We start from the raw sequence: 14968 nt of genomic DNA, 5'->3' as shown, positions 1-14968 counted from the left end.
CGTGACCTTTTTTTTTAAGGGTGTCTCATTTAATTACTGCGCTTTAGGTCAACTTCTCAAGCTAACTAAGCCTCAACAGCGCCAGTATCTTAAGTCAAGGTTTAATCCTATTTCACTCTGAACAGAGATATCAAGCTCCCCGTAGACTGCATAAAAGGGTGCCAAAAGCTCATAGGAAAAATAAAGATACATATGAACCGTTGTTTTTCTATGGAGATACCATCACTGAGTACAAAGTCACGGCAAATGTTCTGGCAATAATGACACTTTTAAGACAGTAAAAAAAATGCATAAAACTGTTCAAATTGCCTTGTATTCACACACACAAAAAAAAAAAATGCACTCCACAATCCATTCTGTAATGCTGGTCAATTGGATTTATTTGCATTTAGAATCAATAATTCATCCCGTAGAAAATAGTGGAAACTGTTGCCATCATCACCTCTGAATGAACTCAAATGTGAACATTTTTAGAAATGAAAGAAAAAACGAATTTTTTACCAACATGTATACTGTACGCTGGAGATATTTTTTGCTATAATTTTTGAAAATAAATCATTCGTGTTTCACTTTTTTCCCAACAAAACATATTCTATACATGAATCTTAAAACGTAAAGACAGGTGAATATTACAAGCAAAACTACTGTCAGTAAAGCTACAATGACATCAACCGAGTGGTAAACAATCGAGGACATTTTGTTGGATTGTGCCTTCAGATGACCGGCTCCTTTATGCCTTATGACATATTCGATCCAAAACACCGCCTGGTCCATTGGTTTCATTGGCTGATCCCTTTGCAGTCTTGAGAGCCTTTGCATGTTTTCCCTATACGATGAGTTCTGAAGCACTGTCGCGAGTGCATCTGCAAAGATGTGCCTGTCGAGCGTAGCAAAATCCACATTTACTGCTCCTCCCTTTGCTTGAATTTTGTTGAGATTATCGTGCTGATCAAAAAATAATGGAAGCCCTACGATCGGAACCCCATGGTAGATAGCTTCTTGAACACCGTTGATTCCTCCGTGGGTGACAAAAACTCTTGTTTTAGGATGTGCCAAGAGGTCGTTCTGTGGTAGCCAGTCAACCAGTAAAGTGTTATTGCCCAAGTTGGCCGGCTTTTGTCCCAAATACCTCCAGACAACTTTCTGCGGCAGCTGGGCAAAGGCTGCAGCAATTTCCTCAGTGACATCCAGTGGCAGTTTTGCAACAAGAGTCCCCAAAGTCATCATCACAACCCCGTGATCACCAGAACTCTGGACAAACTCCTCCAAGTCCACGGGGAGCTGCTTTGGAGGCTTGCATTGAAATCCACTTATGTAGACTAGATTTGGCATTGTGGGGCGTGGAAATTCAAAGACAAAATTATTTCTCAAAAGCCATATATCAGCATCCAAAAAAAAGGTTGAGTAATCCACATCAGAACCAAAGTAGCGCTTAACTATTGGTTTGTAGTGTGGTTCTGATATGTACCATGTTGAAACGCTACCCATAATATAAGCTAAAACATTAATGATTCTTTGTCGGAAGGTCATCTTATCTGTCAATTGCGCTGCGAGAAAGGGAGTGTATGACAGAGGGGACGGGGCAATGAGGTCATGAGCTTCACCTTGAAAGGTCCATCTGACATTGTTGACGAGGGGAACGTTGAGATAACGCGCAAGCAGTGCCCCTCCCCCAATGCCGAGGTCAGTCAACACGACGTCGTACTTGGCATTATGAAAAGACTGCATCTGAGTTTTATTCTCAAACATCTCAACTATTGTCTCACAATGCAACTCGTGGAATCTAGAAAACTGACGAATAACCAGCATCTGATTCTGTATCCCATTCCAAATGCGAGGCAGAAGAGACAGCGACCTCCTCCGAAGCCTTATCTCCAATTGTTGAGAAACAAATAATTCAAAATGATCCTTGAACCCATCCTGACCAAGAAGGTTGATAGAGTTGTAAAGAGGAGACTTTTCTGGAATGTACCAGCTATCAGATGGCCGTACCACCGAGATCTCGTGACCTTTGGCGTAAAGTTCCTCGATGATTCCTTTCATGTTCAACCAGTGGCTCCCGTCTAAAGGGAACACTAATATCTTGCCTCCAAATACACACGGCAGTTGAATCAGCAGGAGTATAAAGGTGATCATGTGAGACTTTGACATGGTGACGCCAATGAGAGACCTTGAAAGTATACAAAAACAAACATATTGTTAGTCTGGTTGCCACATTGCGTTTCTTTTAATACAATGCGTGTTTGTTGAGACAGATATTGGCTGCATAGCAATGGATCCATTTGAATGTTGTCACAGCTTTGCTACTACTTTATTATCATCTTAAAAATTTACTTTAAAAATAAAATACTTACATTTGCCAGCATGCAATCTTGAAAATAGTCTTCAACAATTGTTATTTGAAATGCCAAGTGTGTATTTGCAAAAGCAATCGAGACGGGGTCAACAAAAGCGAGCATGCAGCTCGTTCTCGTTTGTTGATTGAACTCTGACCACCCCGAGAGAAAACGCATGAGAAGGCGGACACTCGTAAAGAAAGACAAACTATCTGCATAAATGACATTTGTTTTGTTCAAAGGTGGCCTACGACTCGAGGTATGGCTTTCCTACGCCATCTAGAGGGAAGATACGGCGCATACACCACTGAGTGATTCTACTTAGTGGACACTTCATTAGGGACACCTGCAAAATTGAATCAGATACAAAAATGTATCAAATTTACTTTCAGGATTTTGTACGTTGCGTTTTGAATAATAGCAACAGATCAAGTTTTCATCCAAAAGGTTGTTATTGTGGCGTACAATTGAATGACATCACACTGTGAGCTTTTTCTAAAAAATTCATAAGAACTTGATTTGTAAAAAATAACGCGCGTGTGATGTGTACCGACCATCTCAACTATTTTTCTTGATAATATGAATAATTGGGGCAATGGGTGACTTTTTGTACACAGTACTTGATTGAGCACCTGCATCAGTTCAAGAGTTTGTACTTTTTAGTTTTACTTAGTTGTTGGATTAGTGCTTGTACTTTTTTTTTTTTTTTTACATGATTCTTTACACACGTATCTGTACTCTCTATCCAAGTACAGTTTGACAGCTTTTCCTATTTGCTAAACCAGAATGAAACAGAGAAATCAACTTCTAAAAATAGAAATAAAAAAAAATGCAGCGAATATATGATAGATTGTAACTATTTTAATTTAACTCTTTGATGCATCGTGCATGCACATTCTTGAAAACGTTGTCATCTTTAATCTTGGTACTCGACGTTAACCCGCAGCCCTTTTGTTGTTGTTCTCACGCTAACATGCGAGATCCGCAGAGCCGACTCGACTGCATTCCGCCCAGACTTCCCCTCCGCCAGCGGCCTGCTTGCTTTGAGATGAATACAAGATGTCGGTGTCGGGGCTGAAGGCCGAATTGAAGTTTCTCGAATCAATCTTTGACCCAAACCACGAACGATTCCGAATCATAGATTGGAAACCCGACGAACTCAGTTGCCAATTTAACGTAACAGGAGAGAAGCTGCTGATCATTCACTGCAACATCACGGTGGGTCCTCGGGGCCAGCTCCGCTTGCGTATTAAGCTAGCCCAACACAACATTTGTCACACAGCACACACTTGAGTTTTGCCCCGGGTTCTGCGGGCTCAAACGAACCATGAGGACTATTTTCCGTTGTCTTGACATCGGCGACGGTGTGTAATTCAAACACAACACGGCTCCATAGGCGTGAAATTAACTTTCAGGAAGCGTACAGTGGAGCGACGCTGCAGTAGCTTCTTGCTAGCTCGCTCCCGACTGAAAGTAATGCGAAGGTTAGCTTTGGTTGCTAGCCAAAATATTCGCTTTACTCTTGCTACCACTTTTGGCCGTCAAGCTTCGCAGTTATACTTTATCACAACATTGTCCTTTAATGCACGGCGGTAATTGATACATTTGCACCACATCACAAATGTTTACCTGTCGTTGCAAATTTGTTTGAACCATCAACACTATTCCAAATGCACAAAATGTACAAACATAAGCGTTTCTAATTAGTATTTACATATATTAACAGTATTGATGGCCTTTCAGCTAATATACGTCAAAACCTGGTTAATGGTGTTTTTAAGCAACGCGGGATGATTGCTGCCTCTATGTCATGTTAATATTAGCGCTAGATTGAGAAGCTGGTCGTTTTGAGTTTAATATTACGTGTTTAATTCGCTGAAGAATGTTAGTGAAGAGATTCAATGTGTGGATGACCTCTGTTGTCTCTTTTGCCAAGTAATAATTTTGGTTCAGGTTACTTTATCGGCCGTCACCAGAGAGAAATTTATCTGACAGGGAATTTGACATGCAACGGGAAAAACGGATGGATGGAAATTTGGAAACACCACACGATTCAGTGTCAACATTGTCTTTGTATGAAGTAGATGTTATGGTGTTAGAAATGCATGTTGGGTTAAGATCACAAACTTTTATAATTATAGAAATTAACTCTCTGACAGAGTGAAAATGACAGTGTGGACTTTTTTGTTGTTGCTAATGTTAGCATTTAATAAGCACTAATTGGAGTAGACCAATGTGTGCTGTTAAATAAATCTATTTTGAGTTCCTAAAAGTGTTTTAAATCACCAAGACAGAGTAGATATATTTAGTTGATAATATCCATATGATGGACTATAAATCTGCAATATCACTGAAAACAGTTGTGGCTTCATTTATAATGACAGGTTGGACGCATGCAAAATGTTCAAGACCTAACTGTAATAAACCAAATCTTAATTTGAAGAAGGTCTCTCGTGATAAAACATGATCAAAATTGTTAATTGATTCATCGATTAATCGCTGCACCTCTAATCAGATGTTTGGTCATAAAGTGATGTCATGGTTACCAGTATCTCCTGATTTAATATCAAATTTGTTGCAGGAGTCTTATCCCTCAACGTCCCCGATATGGTTTGTGGACTCCGATGATCCAAGTCTGGCGGAAGTGTTGGAGCGCTTGGAGGATGTGAGAAAAGGAAGCACATTGGTAAGTTTGCTTACTACTGTTTTTTGCAGAGGGGAAATTTTTTAACTTGATTTCCTTTTCTGTGCAGCTTCTTCAGCAGTTGAAGCGTCTCATCTGTGACTTATGTCGACTTTACAACCTGCCTCAGCATCCAGATGTGGAAATGCTCGACCAGCCTCTTCCTGCCGGCCCCATTATACAAGAGCGAAAGGTAAGCGCTAAACGTTGGTGGTTTTTACAGTGCCGAGAGTTTCCTCGCTCTTGTAACAAACAATTGACAACACCTACAGCACGGACCTTCGGACGAGGTGACGTCAGAGGAGGAGGAGGAGGAAGAAATGGGAGAGGTGCCAATGTGTTTTCATTAAGGGAAATTGTCAACATTTTGAGTTTTATGATCTAAACACCACTGACCCACTTTGGCAGCAGGACATTGACCTGGACCAAGACTTGGACCATTATGACATGAAAGAAGAGGAGCCGGTGGATGGCAAAAAGTCTGAAGATGACGGGATTGAAAAGGAACACCTGGCTATTTTGGAGAAGATCCGTAAAAATCAGAGACAAGACCACTTGAACGTAGGTGCTTTTTCTGTTCGTGGAAATGTGAAGATGCTGTCTGATCTTGACATCTATACTAAATTTGAGTTAGACCTCTAAAATAAGGCACAGAATGGCATTAAATTTGATTTCAAATGGAATTAAAAAGTGATGAAATGTAACTTTCCTTAGTTTAACCCTGTCAAGGATCCCTCAAATCTTTTTAATTCCTATTTGTTTCTTTTATTCTTTTTAATTGATTCCTGCTATAGGCTGGAATTCCCGCGTGTAGGACAAATCAAGACATGATAAATATTGAGAATGAACAAACACTCCACAGTGTGTTAAAACTGATAGCAAGGAATAAATATAATAACAATTGGAGTCATTAAAATTCATGACATTAAAAGATGCCAGTCTGAGTTACATCACAAGCAACCCCAGCCATGACTTGCGTGCTTTTGAATCATTATTTGTCAATTGTAAATATCTGGAAATGTTCCAAGATTGATAGCATGCGAGTTGCGTGGTAGCAACATTTTGAATTTTTTTGGATTAACCAAGAAATGGGTGCGGTTTCAGGTCTTTTCTCAGTACGATCAAAGCTTAGGCGAGCAATCTTAAAAAAAAAGAAAAACGATCCTAAATGCTGATGCAGCAATTTTACTACCACATTTGTATTTATTCCACAGGCCAACATCAGCAATTTTAATTGGACGTCCCGCACATACCACATTAACAGATACATTTTCCGCAATACTCACAATCTCGACATGACCCGATGAAGCCGCAACCTCGCTCTGTCTTTTATATTCCGTAGGCTACTTTGCTCTTGCTACTGCGCCTCAGCTTTCTGGCCACTAACAAAATAAAGTCGCTTTCAAAGTGGCAATGAAATAAAGGCCCTATTAAGAGGTTAACACCAGCACATGACACATCAATCCCTTTAAAGGTGGTTGAGACAATCATGGTGCAGAACAGCGCCTATCATCAGGATTGTGTCTCCGCTGTTGTTACAATACAGCAAAGAATAAAAAATGCAATTTACAGGCAGTGAAATAAATGGCTGACCTTATGGGAAATTGATTTATTGGAGGACACTGCTTTTGCTGAAAATGGAGTATTATTTGAAGAGTCACTTTCTTGTTAGGGTGTCAGCATTGATGTTCTCTTGCTTGTTTGTTTTTCAGGGCGCAGTCTCTGGCTCTGTGCAGGCTTCGGACCGCCTCATGAAGGAACTCAGGGAGATCTACAGATCACAGAGTTATAAGACAGGTGACTTAGGACTTCACCAAAAATTAGAAGAAAAAAATAAATCAACTCATCATCTAATTTTGTTGAATCCAGTTAAAGGAACATCATTGAGGCAGCCCAGAAGAACAATTTGTAGTGTTTGTGTTTATATAACATTCAGCGACTGCCTTTTAGTAATCATGTCTGAAATGAGTGTTTGTAATTTCCCAGGTATTTATTCAGTGGAACTAGTCAATGACAGCCTTTATGACTGGCACGTCAAGTTAAGGACGTAAGTGAAACTTCCTTTCATTTTGTCCCCACATATGAGTTGTGTATTCCGGATGATTTGACTTTTTCTTTATTTTGTTTACCAGGGTAGATCCAGATAGTCCGCTGCATAGTGATCTGCAGGTCTTAAAAGAAAAAGAAGGAGTGGACTATATTTTGCTCAATTTCTCTTATAAAGTAAGTTGTGTCATTAGTCTCTTTTTGGATGAAAGTCATGTGAAAACTGATTTGTTTTTTTCTTGGTATGACAGGATAATTTTCCTTTTGACCCACCTTTTGTGCGGGTTGTCGCCCCTGTGCTCTCCGGAGGGTGAGTATGTGCTTATCTACTCCCACTGATAATGATTTTGAGAAACTATTTCTGATTTTTATTATTATTATTATTCCAGTTATGTTCTAGGAGGAGGAGCCTTGTGTATGGAGCTTCTCACAAAGCAGGTGTGTACATGAGCTTGTCTCTTGACCATGATTTCCAGGAGGTTTCAAAAATAAAAATAAAAATCTCTTTTGTGTTGCAGGGCTGGAGCAGTGCCTATTCCATAGAATCTGTAATAATGCAGATAAATGCAACTCTAGTGAAAGGAAAGGCCAGAGTTCAGTTTGGGGCCAATAAGGTGACACCATTTTGTAGATAGTAATCAATTATTGAGATTTAGATTCAAATGTATTTTGTCATGCTTCACAGCAGCCATGTTTATGATGACCTAAAGCAGGGTGCTCCAATATAAACATCTTGACCGGTTTTAAAATGTAAAGAGAAGGCAACATTTTTGAAGCGATCGAATTGAAAGTGTACGTGGAAGTGTAATGGGAACATTGCAGAGTCAGTGATTATTTTGTAGAGGTCAGCAAACTTCAATTCTCACTAAAAACTAATTGTTTTCATCTTACAGAACCAGTACAATCTTGCCAGAGCACAACAGTCATATAAATCCCTCGTGCAGATTCATGAAAAGAATGGTACGTAACTATTGAGCAGTTATTTGGGATCAGATGTTTGGATACACTATTCATGTGTGTTTTTTGTTTTGTTTCCTCCTCAGGATGGTACACGCCTCCTAAAGAGGATGGATAAGCACCTCCCATCACTATGCACTGAGAACATGGGTCAAAGTGTCTCATTTTCTTTGGAGTATTTTTTCCCCCCATCTGACATGTTGGGAATGCATCGTGTTTCTTGCAGACCAATTTGGTTGGTTCATCTGACTGAGTATTCCTTCGTATGACTGATCCGAAGGCATCACTTGCCCTGTTCATATATCTTCGATTGTCTCTTCTCCAGTTTGAATGTGGGGGGGGGGGAATGTTTCTTCTTTAGCTGCTTTTGACAAAGTGGACTTTAAATGAGAGTTTTAAAAGTCATTCTGAAGCCCTCGGAGTGGCATGTCACCTCACCTGTTTTTATTGATTTTGTTTGTTAATGAACAGGTACACAATTAATGTTTTCAAGCTAGCTAGCAAATGTTTATTTTATATGAGCATCCCAGACAATAAATGAGCCAGTTGTCATAGTTTGGATGGTTATCTTTAAATTGAAATAAGTTTGTGGAGCGTTTGGGTCCAGAAGAAGCATCATAATGTGTTCTGGCAGAAATGAGAATGAGCTATTTTGCCTTCTTCCTGTCCGCACATTATCCCTGCTGGAGTTCTAATAGTTCGAGCAGCAGGGTTGATGTGGTCGAGGGTCGCAGCGTGGCACTCGGTTTTTCATGCCGCTTCACGAGCGTCGTACTGGAATTGGCCTCGCAGAGTAAACAAATGTTGTCGGGTTAGTAATGGGGCAATTTATTAGTCCTGACATACCTTGATTGTGGTGGTTTGCACTCTCCCGGATGAGTTCTAAAAACCACAGCCATGTTACATGACAGTTCAGAAGGGGGGGGGGGGGTCCTTTATTGTATGTACTCCTGACTTTTGGTGTGAAAAATGAAAGGATAGCTGATAGTGTAAGAGCAAAATTCACCTTAACTCGGCCGTCATCGTTTCTGCAAATCAAACTTTATGTAACCTGCACAAGTTTTAAACGGGACACTTACTAATCGGATCAGTTTTCAGAAACACAATTTAAGAATAGGGTTTAAGGTAACACAAGGGATGTTTAGTCACCATCAACGGCAATTTGTAATTTCACTGCGAGTCATTTTTTTGAAACTGGGTGTCTTCCTGTTTAGTACTGGAATGCAGCTTTGTTCTGGCGATACGGTTTCCTCTGTCTTTCATTGTGTAATATCCACCACACAAGTGTCCAAGTGTGCTCACGTCAGAGGATCGTGAAACGCTGGTGCGGTTGTTTATCTGTTGATGCCAAAATTTTGCTCCAAGGGATGAATGTGAGATCATCTAAAATTGAAAGTCATGCAGTAGTGAATGGACTGTCACACTACTCGAAATAGACTATACGTTGAAAAGTGGAATCTCTTTAAACCAACAAACAGAAGATGACGGTGTCTGGCACGATTTGCTTGCTTTTTTTTTTTTTTTTCCCATTTGAAGACATTTTGACCATGTACAGTAATTTGTAAACTTGCATCAAGTTTATGAATAAAGAATTTTACGATTATTACTGTCTTATTGATTTCATTTACGCTTTAAAAAAAAACATATCAGGAATACACTTTCCAGATTAACATGTTATTTTGCATCAATTATGCTGTCCACTGTATGTAGACTAAACTAACCCCCCCCCCCCCGATTTTGTGGGAAGGTCCGTTTTCCGGGACGCAAATCCAAATTAAATGGGTTGATCCAAAAACTTGCAGTGGCCACATTTGCAACAAAATCCATCTAAAATTTGTAAAACAAATTCGGTCTGGTGTCTTTCAACAATGGACCTGATCTGTATCAACTCCGTGCTGGAACTGGTCCATGGCAACATCCAAGATGGCCGATCTTCTGCGCATGCGCCTCGCAGATCGTTCAGGGGTCAGATTGTATATTGACAGGCAGTAACTCAACCCCCCCCCCCCACACACACACACACACACACAAAAAACAAAGCTGTTTGACATAAAATACCTTTGTGTTTGTCAGACTGTAAAATACTTAAAGTGTCATAAAATAAATTCCTACAAGATGCTTTGTATTTGAGAAATCCAAAAAGCCCTGAAAATTTTCAAACATGCAATTTAATGAAGAGAACATGCATTGGAAGATAGGTAAATTTGTGTGCATACAAAATAGATATTCCAACAGAAAATTGCAGCAATAACTGTTTAATATCTATTATGGTAGGATCAAATAATACAAAATACACAAAAAAAACTATTTGCGTATCTCTCTCATGGAGACACAGGCTTCTTAAATCCATCTTAATTGAATATTATTTTATCCATGATCACTTACGCACTTTCACGAGTTATTTTATATTCATACTTATTTAAGCTATAGTACATGATTATACATATCCAACAGCAAACGGTACATATGGAAACATTGGAGGAAATGGCTTTTTTGGGAAGCTCCAATACAGCACTGAGAAATAAAGTTATCCGGTTGGCAAGTAACTAACATAAACACTGAAATTACATTAGTGGTTTTCATTTTGAGAGCAGTCCCATTCTCCATTAAAAGTCCAAACTGAGGAGCCCATCTAATTGTACATGTCATACCATTTGGCTATTGCTTTACTCAAATTGCTCGACAGTTTGGTCTATACTGAGCACCTGTGTCAAAACATAACATACTTAAAATTTGATATATATAAAAAAAAAAGGTGGGAAGGGCAAACAGAGGAATGAACATGTGCTTGAAACTCATCCAAACATCAACAAATAAAAGAACTAAAAGGTTAAACAAATTGCATATAGAGAATACCACATCATCACAATCAGACAAGACAAGTCACATTTTGGAAATAACAAGCACTCAGTTTCATTTTTTTTTTTTTCCTTCAAATCTGCGATCCCAGGGAATAACCATCTCGGGAAACTTAAAGACCTTTAAATCTTTCACCTCATTGAGATCCATATTGTATTTTCTTCAATAAATATCATAGTACAACTACTCGTGGAATAACAAAGACAGCCACAAAATGACAATGACGTCCAGAGCTTGGAGAAAAAAAAAAGGAGGCTTTTTTTTAAAGCATTTACAAAAAGGAGAATTTGTCAGAGAGGGTAAACTGATCACACACTGCTATGACCAACCAACAACATCGACTATTCACATTTTATCATTGTATTTCCAACTTCCAGATTCAAGACAAATTTGGAATGTTTATCCAGTCAACTACGGCTAGGCATCCCTTTTTACGGCACACGTCCAAAAATCTGCCATAAAGGAGCGCTTCCAGCAAATGGTTTGTGCTTTTACACAACCAGTATGTTCCTATAGTGAATTATGCCAATTAAGGAAACCCGATATAGTATGATGACAGTGAGTAGGAATTAAAAAAATCCTTTAACTAATGAAAAGACAGGTGCAACTCACTCACCAATATTAAGATGTTGAAATGTGTTTGACATTTCAGCATAATGGAGCCTTAGGCATTAATTGTGTGACCTTACGAATTGTCAACATTTCAATAGTAGCCTGAAAGAATAAAGCGAGCTTAGCAACTTTAGCTTGAGCATAAAGAAACCACATCCAGAAGCTACAAAATTGGTTAAAACTCAAAGCAGTACCAATATCGGCATTATTTGTACGGCTCAGCGTAAGACTGACACATTGTGATTCTACACAATTTTGTGTAAGAATGTGTACACAATAACTTTCTGATGTGATCTCATTTCTTGCTATGCTAAGCCCATTTTATCAATGCAGTGGCACTTGTTTTGCTTTTTGGGAATTAAAAAAAAAAAAAAGTAAACAAGCTAGATGTTACAGTTGTTTCAGACGCCAGTGTTGATGCTGTAAAGATGTGACACAAAGACTGTGTCCTCCCTCACTGATACAAAAAGTAACTTATTCACATAATGTTCAATAAATGTACAGTACAATTGCACCTAACACTTGTCCCTATATTATTCTCCTTCTCAACTCGTGAAGTGATATCTAACCAAGGGCACCTAATTATGAGTTGTGTTCTGAATTCATCCCTTTTTATATCTCTTCTAGAGAACAACCCCGGTCCCTTTCCCCTGTCCTACATGGGCTCATCGTAGTTATAGGTGGGCGCTGCCGAGTACTGGTTCTGCTGCATGGCTCCCTGGGCAGCCCCCATTGCAGCCTGTTGAGCCGCCTGCTGGACGTGGGGGTTCTTCCAAGCCCCGGTAGCCCACTCCTCCTGGGCTTTTCCCAGACTGCCACCGCTGCCGCGGTAGAAGTTATGCACCTGAACGAGACAACGTGTTAAAGGAGCAAAAAACAGGCGGAGGGATTTTCTACCGTCATTCGCGAGTAACCTTTGTGAGGGCGATGAAGGAGAGCACCGCCACGGCGGTAAACATGATGGTGGGGATCAACATCACCACGGCTGAGCCGATGTTGGTGCTGAAGAACGTGATGGTAGCTAGCCAGCCACTGATCATCACAACAAAAGATTTTGCGCTTTTGACAGGTAGTATTCGACCAATAGATATTTTGCAATATAACCTAGAAGATAGCAAAACTGATGCGAAACGCTCACCATACTCCCCAACCCGGAATCCCAACTGTCTGGATAATACTGATCACAACCTGGGCCATGAAGACGAAGAAGAACGCCATGAAGTTGAACGAGCTATCCGTCCTGAATTGGGGTGGGAACATTTGCAGGTGAAAAACAAGGCCCTTTTTCCATATGTGGAAAGGGGAAGTGACTTACTTAAAGGCCTTGTAGATGGGCCTGAACCAGCACACGTACGAGCAAGGGGTGAAGAGGATGAGCCACAGGAAAGCCATGCCGAAATTGGTGGCCCCGCCTCCACCACACATCCACGCCAGACAGCCAATCAGATTAACAGCCAGTGTGGCACTATTCACTGTCACAGAAAGAAATAGTTTTAAGTCCATTTTTTTACTTTATTGAATCTCATCTCCCCACAATTCAGCATACTAATTTCAAGAAGACTGGCTCTATAATTAATTTACAACTAAAGTGCTTCTACTTTAGCGACGACATACGTCTACTTTTCCACTACACTTACATTTTGTTGTTAAACAGCAGGCCTACGTGGTCAAATCAGAATCATCAAGTATGTTAAAACACACAAGGAATATGTCATATGTAAGACATTAGAACGAAATATATCATTTGGACACAAACACGAAAAGTGGCTTTGTGAATTCTGAATAACACTCAGTAGTCTGTAATCATGTAAAAAAAGCTTCAAACTTGGGCAGTATCTCAATTTTTAAAAATGTAAAAAAGAAATATATATTGTATTTTATTGGAGAGCTGTACGCCCGTAAAATATAAATTAACTATGCTTCAATTAATATTTACGTGAATTAACTGGCTGGCAAAATGACAATAAGAGCAGTCACTCTGGTCTTGCAGCTATCCTGGACCATGTTTTGGGTAAAACAGTTGTTTGGGTAGAAGAGCTTATGATACACAATCAAGAAAAATGTCACTACTCACAGATCCACAAGTAATAGAGCCACTTGCACATGGTGCGATGCGGGTCAGGGATCTCATTGAAATCTTGGTAAAAGCACGGCTTGAGCGGGATGAATCGAGGCAAGGGGGGGAAGTTGTTTTCTAGGATTGCAAAAAAACACACGTGTGTGGAGTAGTCGACATTGCAAAAAGGTAACATTATATGATATACTTGAAGGTATTTTAGCATACCTGCCATGATGAGAGCTGTGTTTTTCTTTCCTCTGCTTGCAAATAGCTTGAAGATCAGTTGTCGTTAAAACAAAAGTGCTAAAAAAGGGAGGGGGGCAGAGAAATTGAGAACATGACGTGTACTGGCCTTCTTGTGACAGATTTTCCACCCCCATACAAAAAAAAAAAAAAAAAAAGACAGGCTCTACCCGATCATACCAGTGCATTCATCCATAAAGAGTCTTTTCTTGTTATTTGTGAAGACGAACGGATGAATGAATGACTAGTAGGCCCATTTGAAAGCTGTGCAAGACAGATAACAGCTCGGATCAACATGGCCTTGTGGAACAATGGTGATACATATAAGCCAACCGGACTCTCACATATTGCACAATACTTATATACAATAAAAACGCTATAGTATTGTGGCGGTTGATGGAGGGAGGGAGGGAGGACATGTTGGTGCACAGCATGGTGGATGCCATGAAGGACATCATTCCGCCTTCGAATATGAAAGCTGTGGCTGCAAAAACTGAACCGTCGAACCTCATCTTCTATGGGTTGGTGATGTACATTGTGATCCCGAATCTATTCCAAATGTGTTTTTCTGTCGATTGGCTACGGCGGGGATACTGCAGTCGTGCATCTCGATGCCGGGCGATGGAAAAGCGCTGTCCTTCAACCAGCGCGTCACGTCACCGGTGCATCCGCGCTTCTTCCCCGGGACAGCAAGGCTATGGAACCCGGTTGGATTCGAATGCTTTTCGAGAGTGAATGAATAAAATAATGTGCATAACGCGCCTTACCTTGCGTTTATTAAGTTCCTAGAATCCCGCGTTTTGTTTAAAATGCATCTTATAAATTAATCTTGGTCCAAATGCACGCTTCGAAACGGACGCATCCAACAGAGAAACGTACCGTTGGCATCGAATTATGGGTTTGGGAGGAAGAGGCAATCACGTGATGTGTGATCTTTTTTTTTTTTTTTTTTTTTTTTTTTACTCGCTCACGGTTTTTGCACGCCTGGGCAAGACAAGGGTGCAACAAAAACACTGGGTTTGCTGCTGGCCCGAATTGACCAATCACCAAAGCAAGCGGTACTGATTAATCAGCAACAGTTTGGGGGATGATTACACATTCAAACTCGATTGGCTGCTTGCCATGTGACGTAGCCTTATTTCCAAGCGTTATCTGCAGACGAGGTCGCCAAAC

At 40.1% G+C, this 14968-nt stretch overlaps 3 protein-coding genes across 6 annotated transcripts; 1 reads left to right on the top strand and 2 right to left on the bottom strand.

Annotated features, from left to right (window-relative positions):
* Nucleotides 1-350: 350 nt before the first annotated feature.
* LOC147055586 (UDP-glucuronosyltransferase 2C1-like) lies at nucleotides 351-6395 on the bottom strand. 2 transcript variants are annotated; one of them, XM_085913822.1, is made up of 2 exons: nucleotides 6306-6395; nucleotides 351-2170 (listed from the first exon to the last, which is right to left on the bottom strand). In XM_085913822.1, the coding sequence occupies exons 1-2, from the start codon at nucleotides 6314-6316 to the stop codon at nucleotides 556-558; spliced, it is 1626 nt and encodes a 541-aa protein (XP_085769948.1). In that variant the 5' UTR covers nucleotides 6317-6395; the 3' UTR covers nucleotides 351-555. The 2 variants fall into 2 exon arrangements, with proteins under 2 accessions (XP_085769948.1, XP_085769949.1); XM_085913823.1 differs by lacking the exon at nucleotides 6306-6395 and adding an exon at nucleotides 2355-2515.
* ube2q2 (ubiquitin-conjugating enzyme E2Q family member 2) lies at nucleotides 3299-9619 on the top strand. 2 transcript variants are annotated; one of them, XM_085913827.1, is made up of 13 exons: nucleotides 3299-3554; nucleotides 4918-5022; nucleotides 5090-5212; nucleotides 5292-5348; nucleotides 5431-5580; nucleotides 6732-6816; nucleotides 7006-7066; nucleotides 7152-7242; nucleotides 7317-7375; nucleotides 7455-7503; nucleotides 7584-7679; nucleotides 7959-8025; nucleotides 8109-9619. In XM_085913827.1, the coding sequence occupies exons 1-13, from the start codon at nucleotides 3396-3398 to the stop codon at nucleotides 8138-8140; spliced, it is 1134 nt and encodes a 377-aa protein (XP_085769953.1). In that variant the 5' UTR covers nucleotides 3299-3395; the 3' UTR covers nucleotides 8141-9619. The 2 variants fall into 2 exon arrangements, with proteins under 2 accessions (XP_085769953.1, XP_085769952.1); XM_085913826.1 differs by having other exon boundaries at nucleotides 3302-3554; nucleotides 5428-5580.
* A 597-nt stretch (nucleotides 9620-10216) lies between these two features.
* Nucleotides 10217-14846, bottom strand: scamp5a (secretory carrier membrane protein 5a). 2 transcript variants are annotated; one of them, XM_085915335.1, is made up of 9 exons: nucleotides 14563-14846; nucleotides 14303-14490; nucleotides 13976-14059; nucleotides 13778-13855; nucleotides 13568-13687; nucleotides 12809-12965; nucleotides 12632-12733; nucleotides 12408-12525; nucleotides 10217-12337 (listed from the first exon to the last, which is right to left on the bottom strand). In XM_085915335.1, the coding sequence occupies exons 4-9, from the start codon at nucleotides 13782-13784 to the stop codon at nucleotides 12149-12151; spliced, it is 693 nt and encodes a 230-aa protein (XP_085771461.1). In that variant the 5' UTR covers nucleotides 13785-13855; nucleotides 13976-14059; nucleotides 14303-14490; nucleotides 14563-14846; the 3' UTR covers nucleotides 10217-12148. The 2 variants fall into 2 exon arrangements, with proteins under 2 accessions (XP_085771461.1, XP_085771460.1); XM_085915334.1 differs by lacking the exons at nucleotides 13976-14059; nucleotides 14303-14490 and having other exon boundaries at nucleotides 14563-14844.
* Between the last annotated feature and the right edge of the window lie 122 nt (nucleotides 14847-14968).

The sequence above is a fragment of the Syngnathus leptorhynchus genome, chromosome 6 (assembly GCF_054491065.1).
Source record: "Syngnathus leptorhynchus isolate UIUO chromosome 6, UIUO_Slep, whole genome shotgun sequence".
NCBI classification, from domain to species: Eukaryota; Metazoa; Chordata; class Actinopteri; order Syngnathiformes; family Syngnathidae; genus Syngnathus; species Syngnathus leptorhynchus.
Note: the sequence above shows the minus strand (reverse complement) of the source record. Positions and strands in the feature narration are given on the sequence as shown.